The 9,174-nt window shown below is 43.5% G+C and overlaps 1 protein-coding gene across 1 annotated transcript; it reads left to right on the top strand.

The window, feature by feature from the left end:
* The first annotated feature begins 295 nt into the window (after positions 1-295).
* LOC135896301 (neuropeptide-like protein 31) lies at positions 296-8,415 on the top strand. The gene is made up of 2 exons (XM_065424659.1): positions 296-352; positions 8,065-8,415. The coding sequence occupies exon 2, from the start codon at positions 8,099-8,101 to the stop codon at positions 8,321-8,323; it is 225 nt and encodes a 74-aa protein (XP_065280731.1). The 5' UTR covers positions 296-352; positions 8,065-8,098; the 3' UTR covers positions 8,324-8,415.
* Positions 8,416-9,174: the final 759 nt, after the last annotated feature.

Here is a 9,174-nt window from a genome sequence, read left to right as displayed (position 1 = left end):
GGAATCTTCTGCTGCCTTGCGCCGAAGGACACGATTTCAATCAGCACTGTGATCATAATTGTATTATACGAAACTACGGTTTCAGGGATGGTGCAGCTATCCAACAGCCCATTCGGTGTCCAGTACACATCGTAAGCAGCAATGCGCCACTGAGGTAGCACTTAGGTAACGGGGCTGGTCAAGTCACCTTGGGGTGCGCCATTTCCTCCTTCTATATGTGTGCACAATGATCCGGGGCGTTTCGCGCACGTGATCATCATTCAACAGCGTGGATGCATATATAAGAGACGGAAGCCAGAATACTGGTGGGCGACGCACACTGTGAGACGGCCGAATCGGGAACCTTTTTCAGGTGAGGTCTCAAATGCGGACGCGTCAGCAATTGATAGATATTTGGGAAGGATCTTCCCGCTTCTAGATGCTTTAAAAGCCTTCTTTCAGTGACGAGCAATGTGATCAATTTTGTTTCTTTGTGGGCTATTCATTATTTGCGGCTTACAGCTATTCGCGACCTTTCAGTTTCTAAATTCCTGAGTAATATTTATTTGAAGATAATTTCTCCCAAACTGCGGAATGAAAGTTCGATTGTAGTATACCTTCAAGTAGCTGAATGCAATTCTATTCCAATTCACACTAGCCAGCGTTATCTAAGCAAACCAGTGCTTCTTCGCTGTCGTTTCGCTTTGTGAGACCTAAATTTTCACTTCTAGATTTTTCCCATTTAAAACGGCGTCTGTTATTCTCTTTCTACATTTTAAAGGAAATTTTCAAAACACGTGTTTCATTTCAACAGTCATGTAGTACAAAATGAAGACGTTATGCTACCGTTCATTCCTTGCCAGTTGTTTTTGTACACGATCTTTACGTATTGCTCGTGTTCGATATTTTCTTCATTTATTCTAACAGTAAGCCAATCGAGCTGAAACTTCTCATGCTGGTTTAAAACAGAAAGAGAAAGTTTGCTGTGTAAGTTGCAACTGTCTTTCAGCGCCCAATTTGTAAACCTGCACGTGCGTGGACTAGAATGCGCGATTGCGTTACTTGCGTGTTAATATACAGAGCTGGAGGCTCAGTAAACGTTTTTAAATAAAGGAAAGAAATACAGCCAAAATTCGGGTTTTTGCTAGAAACGCAGTTCCTTTGTGCCTACGTGCGGATTCACACGTATCTTTTGTCCCATGCATTCTGAGTCACATATGGCAGCACATCCAATATAGAAGGGTACATATTCTGCTTGGCGTAAGCTTCATCATGACAGCTTCGTACGCAGTTGGGCTTTCTTTAGCCAAATCACTCTTGACTGTTGTGGTTTTGTACACAACGTTTAGAACGTTGGCTGCTTCGAAATGATTGCTTGCAGCCAACCTCAACCAGGAAACCTAGTTGGTTGCTTTGTAAGCCATTAACTGACTCACTTATTATTCTTTTTCTCTCACCCGCCGTGGTTGCTCAGTGGCTATGGTGTTGGGCTGCTGAGCACGAGGTCGCGGGATCGAATCCCGGCCACGGCGGCCGCATTCCGATGGGGGCGAAATGCGAAAACACTCGTGTGCTTAGATTTAGGTGCACGTTAAAAAACCCCAGGTGGTCAAAATTTCCGGAGTCCTCCACTACGGCGTGCCTCATAATCAGAAAGTGGTTTTGGCATGTAAAACCCCACATATTATTATTATTCTTTTTTCATTTGTTTGCATTTCGTAAACATGGATTGATAATGCGGATAGTAGGTTACACGGTTTTTGTCCATGCCAAGCAGTATACTGCCACCGTATCTCGGATCGATACGGTGGTTCCGCTATATTTGTTTCATCTGAGATTATTTATAAGCGTATCCTTGGTCTTTTTGCTAATGTAAATGGATCGAAACTGACTTACAGCTGAATTCTCAGAATCATGACAGCTTTAGCTTCGTTGTGTCTACCGCTCTCCTTCTTCATATATCCCTGATTTTCCCTCTATACTCTCCATGTTTCTGCAAAAAAAAGTTTTCTTGAAAATAAGCAAGTCCTGATTGTCAGTGATATTTACATTAACTTACTTGACGTCGATAGGGGAAGTTTAACAGCTTATATGACTCTTTTGCTGGTTTCTCACTGGAATGAGTCATTACTCTCCCACTAGGTGTTCTATTCATGGTACCAACACGCTTCTTCTCCATGCCCTAACAAACATTGTACCAACTCCAAACTCCGGTGTCATGTATACTTAGATCACATTTTGTTTCTAATATTCGTTTCCTTTCAGGCCGAAATACCCTAGTCCGAGCTTTGCTACGTTCCCTCCAATTTTGACCAAGATAGCTTTGTTAACACTATAAAAAATACTGATTGGTCAGTAATTAACTCCCAGCATGATCCCGATCAAGCTATTGACAATTTTTTTCCACCGTTCTAGAAGTCGTTTGTGCTTACACAACTACCTGCAGATGCAGGAAATATTTTAAGTTTCCCGGTAATCTTTGGGTAACGAAAGGTTAAGTGACTAGTATAAGAAAAAAAAGAAAACCTATACAAAAAGGCCAAAAACAAACCTTTTTAATGCACGCTTAGGGGCAAGTCATACAAATTATTTTAACATTCTGATAACTTGCTAAAAGAAGTCTAAACGACAGTATTACGACAATGAACTGGCAAAACACAAGAACTATTCCAAAAAAACTATAGCAACTTCTTAGTGTGTTTATGAACTTACGTAAGTACTGTAATAATGGTGACCAAATAAATTATAGCTATGAAACTCTAGCATAGCAAAGTGTTGCAGTAACTACTTCTGTAACACATACAGCATCATATCACATCACTTTATTACCTTAAGGACCCCCGTTTATGGTATATTACATAAGGGGTAGGGAAACAAGTGAAGGTTACAAATAACAGTCTTTATGCGGAACAGCGTGCTATGACGTTTTCTGCAAAAGTTGATGTACAAGGGATGGCTGCAATGTCTCGGGAAAGGCCATTCCAGTCCAATGCTGTACGAAGAAAAAATGTGGCAGCGAAGGTGGCAGTGCGAGCACGTGAGCGTGCAATTTGATCCGGATGGGTAGTCCGGATCAAATCCGGACCGGAATTGATGATCCAGAAGCTGCGGAAAGAGAGAGAGAGAGAGAGAAAGGCAAACGAAAGACAGGGAGGTTAACCGCAGATTACCTCCGGTTGGCTACCCCGTACTGGGGGAGGGGCAAAGGACTGCGATACCGAGACACGTCCTTAGGGCTTGAGCTTGTAGTCCCTGGAGTACACGCAGGTTTGTTCTGCAGGTGTTACCAAGTACAGGGAGGCTGTATCTTGCGAAACCGAGGAACAAGGAGTTATAAAGCTGCAGCACTGACCGCACCGATGTGCCCCATGACTTTCCGCCAAGAAATTTGAGGAGATGTAGGATTGTCATCAACCTCTTCTTTAGGTATGAAACGTGCGGGCTCCATGATAGGTCGCGGTCGATAATTACCCCTAAAAATCAGTGTGCTTGTGCGTTGACTCTTACAGAGTAACGCTTCGTTGCCTTCCGAGTAAAAGTAACAAGGCAGCATTTCTCTCAAAACAGCTCTAAGTTCTCTTTTCGCAAGCACAGGGATGTTAAAGTAGCTGCCTTTTGTAGCCGTGCTCGTACCTCCAGTCATGTTACAGCAGACGCCCAAATGCAGATGAAGCTGTGATGCGTGATGTGATGGGGTGATTCGTTGCCGCATCACCAGCCCCTGCTTGCATCACAAGTTTTTCCAAGCTGTAGAAAAACTTGTGAAGCAAGCAGGGGCTGGCGATGCGGCGACGCACAGAAAGATTTGGAAGACCAGTTTCGTGTTTGAGGAATGACATGCTCAAGTCACATGAATACGAAGAATGAATGAACCTAGTGGGACGATTTTGCCCGAATTCTAATTCGTTGGTTAAGTATGCCTCATGCGATACTAGAATCTGATTAGAGATTCATACGCGAGAAGTGTTATGACCTGCGAGGCGTTACGCAAATAACGCTTTAAAAACCCGTGACATCTGGTCGCTGATGATATAACCTTGGTGACTTGCGCGCGCCAGGCAAGATCGCAGGATAAAGTGACGCCAAGGTACTTAGAGGACTGGACTTGTTCACCAGTGGAGTTAGAGATTGCGCACGAAAAAACCAAAGGATTACGCGGGCGCTGAAATGAAACGAGTTTACATTTAGTCAGATAAAGCTTCATTAGCCAAAGGTCGCACAACTCCTGTAAACGGTTAAGGTCATCTTGGAGCACATTTTGATCATAAAGGCTAGTAACTGTGTGATAGATGACGCTACCGTCAGCAAACATGCGTATATGAGACGATACACGGTTGGGTAGATCGTTAATATGTATTAGGAACTTAAAGGGTGCAAGAACAGACCCTTGGGTGAAGGCCGATGTGACTGAGAGGGACCTAGAACCGCTACCTTTAATATAGACGAACTGAGGACCGTTAGTAAGAAATTTTGGAATCCATCGAGAATTTCGAGTTGCAGTTTCTACTGGGTAAGTTTTAGTAACAGTTGTTTGTGTGGTACTTTGTGCTATGGCTTAGCGAAGTCCAGAAGTAATACATCCGTCTGAACGTTACGGTCAAGATTAGAATGGAATTCATGAATAAATATTGCCATTTGAGTGTCACAGGGTAAAGATTTACGAAAGCCATGCTGGCGAACGATCAAAAATATTGTTCGTGTCGAGGAATTGCATTATTTGAGAGCATATGACATGTTCCAATATTTTGCATGGGACGCCCGTTAGTAAAATAGGGCGATAATTTAAGGGGAATTCTTTGCTGCCTGATTTGTATTCCCACTTTCCCGCCGCTTCTGCACTTTCTAGCCGTCAGGCAAAATTCCTGATTCAAGCAACATTGCTAACAGCGATGAGAAATGCACTGCAATAATTTGTTTAGTATTTTCGAACAGTTTGGAGTTAATTTCGTCTGCACCGGCTGATGGAGAATGTTTAATTCTGTCGATGAGCGACGAAATGCCTGCAACAGAGAATGCCGCTGGGGCCATCATTGGCAATGTCGTAGTAGGTTGCGTACAAAATCGTAAATCAGCTTCTTTAGTAGACATGGATGAGAACGTGATAAACATTTCGGCACAATGAGCGTCGTTCACCTCCTTGCTATTATCGTTTGCGCCTATAATGTCATGTGTCGCTTGCGGGTTGATGAGTTTCTGAAATGTTCTAGGTTTATTTGTTAGAAGTTTAGGTAAGTCACTCTGATAAAATTTTGAATTAGCATTTCGAATTAAAGTGTAATACGCGTCTTGTGCAGCATGGTGCCTATCCCATGCGCAAGCACTTTCATTAGGTTTCGCAATACGAAAAATATTTTTTTCTTGCTTTTTCGATACCGTGTTTTTTCTTTAATGGCAAGAGAGTTTATGTTGGAGATGAATTTATTAGTTAGCTGAATTCTTTGTCCTTAAAGATTACCCAATTGTCATTAAGACTTCGAGAATCGAGACTGGATTAAAACGCAGGCAGGAAATGTCGTAGTTATTATTTGCTTCATAAGCGGCCTTATCGTACACATGAATTGTTTTGCTGAAGTTTAATTTGCTGCAATCTGCTAATTTCATTTTCGCGCTGGCAGTTCGACTAAACTTTAATGTCCCTAGCTTACTACATTCATCACTCGGTTGATACGGGTAACTTCGTTGGTTCGGCATTTTTGGTCTACACTAAACCTTTTGATACGATTAATCAGACCGTACTTTTTACTTAGCTAGAAGCTTCGGAATTACCGGCTCAGTACTAAAACTCCTAGAAAGTTATCTGCATGATAGAAAGCAGTTAAACTGAAGTTATTAATCAAGGTATACCACAAGGCTCCATACTAGGTCCCTTACTGCTGTCGATTTACATAATGACTTACCCACGTGTCTTAAATCTGCACATTGTGTACTATACGAAGATGATACTACTATCTCCTTGTGTGACAAACCTCCAACAACCTTAATCCTTAGACTAAACAATGAGCTTCAACATAGTGTTCCACGATGGTCTTCCGATCATTTATTATCAGTCCCACCAAAACACAATTCATAATTTTCCGGTCTAGCCAAAGCATACTACCTGGCCTGTCTGAGATAACTCTAAATGGTCATCACATTCCCGTCTCCGATTGTGTATCATTTTCGGGCGTCAAATTAGATTCTAACCTAACCTAAACTTTCATCAGCACATTGCCTTCATTAAGCAAAAGTGTACCTTCGATATTAGAGCATTAATCAAATCAAAAGCATATTTCTCCAGTTCATAGTCACATTAAATACGGCATTGTTTCTTGGGAAATGCATATTACTGTCATATCTCGTCTATTCAGCACTTACAAAACCAAGCAATACGGATTATCACTAACAGTGGGCTTCCCGCGAGTGCTATTCGATTACTTTGTGAAAATAACCTCCTTGTTGCAACGAACATTTTCAACCATTACATATTAATTATGTTTAATAAATTACTTAATAAAAAACTTTCATACGAATTCACTTATTTCAGGTACCTCATCAATAATAATTATAACAACAGGCTTGCACGTATCTCCAATTTCCTACTACCTACGGTTCATTGTAACTATGAATGAATGACGTTATCGCTCGCTCAACAACACCATGAAATCTTCATCCTTTTATGCATTTAGTTATGCCCTTAAGCTTTTTTACATGTATAACTAAGTTTACATCGTTTATTATAGTGCATTTGTCATTTGTATATATTCACAGTTCTTTTATGCACTGTAGGCTTGTATACTGACAATTGTTTTCCTTTACTTAATTTTTCTATGTTGCATCTTTCGCAATTGTTGTTTGGTTCTTTCACCTAGCATGCTCACCTTTCATTTAAAAAATAAATTATGGGGTTTTACGCGCCAGAACCACTTTCTGAATATGAGGCACGCCGTAGTGGAGGACTCCAGAAATTACGACCTCCTGGGGTTCTCTAACGTGCACCTAAATCTAAGTACACGGGTGTTTTCGCATTTCGGCCCCATCGAAATGCGGCCGGCGTGGCCAGGATTCGATCCCGCGACCTTGTGTACAGCAGCCTAACACCATAGCCACTGAGGAACCACGTAGGGTGCGCATCTTTCATATGTCTCTCCATTGTTAATATTAACCGAGGGTCCAGTTGCAGTCTTTGACTTTGGGGCCCTCGTCTGTATATTTTCTCTTACCCATTCATTGTACTTAAAAATAATCAACTAAAACTGACATAGAAAAAAGAAACTAAAGGTGTGGATGAGTAGTATACCAGTAATAGAGTACGCGTACCCTGCCAGTTTGTTACGTCAGTCGGCAACATCATTTTGAAACAAAGCTTCATTAGCCTCGTTGGCGCAATTTAGTGTAAGCTTTTACCGGCTATCGACTTACTCCGATCGCACGACACATGCGCACATTTCCCTAAGTGGACGATGTCGGCAAAAAAAAATAGAAATTACATTTCCGATGCTTGGCTTTGAAGCAGATTCGCCGCTGCACAAAAGTCTGGTGCCCTAGAAACCACTGGGCCACGAGCGCATGTGTACAGGAGCGCTTGCGCATAATTCTCGTGCAAGGAAGCGTTTTGAGAAGCTTGGCGCGTTGACGGCATCGCAGAGAGACGATTTTCTTACAAAAAGTGACGGCGCGCGTCTTCTTCCACTAGTTGAACATATAATTTAAGGGAAACGTTTATCGCCGATGTTCACTGCGCATCTCTCGTGGTATCGAGGTGCTGTGCCGCGTTTCTACAAGATTGAGCACATCGTGTCTTGTGATTCAAGACAGAATAACTTGGACTACTTGGGGTTCTTTACCGCGAACCCAGAACGCAACTCTCCAGCGTTTGCATTCCGCCAAGGCCGGGAATCGAGCGGCCGACCTCATGCTTAGCAACTCCCCGCCATAGGCGCTAAGTTAACTGGGCAAAACGAAACAAATGATGTCTGTTTCCGACGCAGTTTCCCGTCTGCATTATTCAAGTAAATTTAGTAAGATGCAGGCTGCTAGAGCACTCGAATATTGTGTGTTTCTAGGATTCCGCTTCATCCGTTAATACAAATTGCACTTCAATTGCAGCTCAAGCCTTCTGCGCACCACCTTTGACCTCGCCATGATAAAGTCCCTGCTGGTCGTCTTCGTGGTCGTGGCTATTCTTTGCAGCCGGGCATTTGCGCAGCTTGGTCTCTTCGGCGGCATTGGAGGCAACTTTGGTCCAGGCTTCGGGTACGGTGGATTTCGCCGCTACGGAGGTTATGGCGGCTATGGTGGATACCCTGGCTTTGGACTCTACCGGGGCTACGGAGGTTATGGACCTGGCTTTGGTTTCTTCGGTTGAGCGCCGCGCGCGGACTTACACGCTCAGATGTCAAAGCACTCACTGCGCTTGCGATCGCCACCTTCGTGATTAAATACATTTTCGGAATAATAGTCAAACTTTTTGTGTCTTACTCATCACGGGATTACACCGAGACCAAAAAGTGTCATTGACTGCCACGAACCCAGTAATATTCTAGTCCCATGAGGTATTTCGAAGGATAGATGGACAGCCCGTGTTGAACTGGAAAGGAGGACGACGACGAAATGTTTTTGATACAGTGCTGTTCTTTCTAGCTCCGGTTTATTTCTGTGCAAATCTAGGTTCATCCGCTTGTCCTCGCTCCTTGCTCGGTCGTGATGGAAGCGGAGTACCCCGCACGTCTACCGGCGACGGCGGCGGCCGCCTCCAGGAAGCGGATCGGTCAGCAGAGCTACAGCGACAGCAAGGACAGCCATGTTTACTCCCTCAGCAGTGAGGACACTTCCGATGACGACTTCAGGCTTGTGCAGAACCGCAGAGCGAAAAGAAGGAACACCAGGACGTCCTCATCGTCAAGCACGCAAACAGTAAGACACACGCAGAGGCCGGATGCCAATACCATCATATTTGTGCCCGTGCTTCCCACCGTCAACATGAAGCTACTTAACAGGCAATCTGTGTCGATGTACCTGGAAGCCCTGGTGCCAAATGAAATATCTGACATTGGAGTGAACACCCGAAAAAATCTACTGGCGGTTGATGTCCAGCATGTCCACTCTACGCAGCGTAACCGACCTCGATGGAATTCAGGTGCACTCTTGCATCCCTCTGGGATCCGACGTAGTCACCGGCGCTAGCTACGACGTAGACGTCGCCATCCTTAATAACGA

Source organism: Dermacentor albipictus, chromosome 3, assembly GCF_038994185.2.
Source record: "Dermacentor albipictus isolate Rhodes 1998 colony chromosome 3, USDA_Dalb.pri_finalv2, whole genome shotgun sequence".
Lineage (NCBI taxonomy): Eukaryota > Metazoa > Arthropoda > Arachnida > Ixodida > Ixodidae > Dermacentor > Dermacentor albipictus.
Note: the sequence above shows the minus strand (reverse complement) of the source record. Positions and strands in the feature narration are given on the sequence as shown.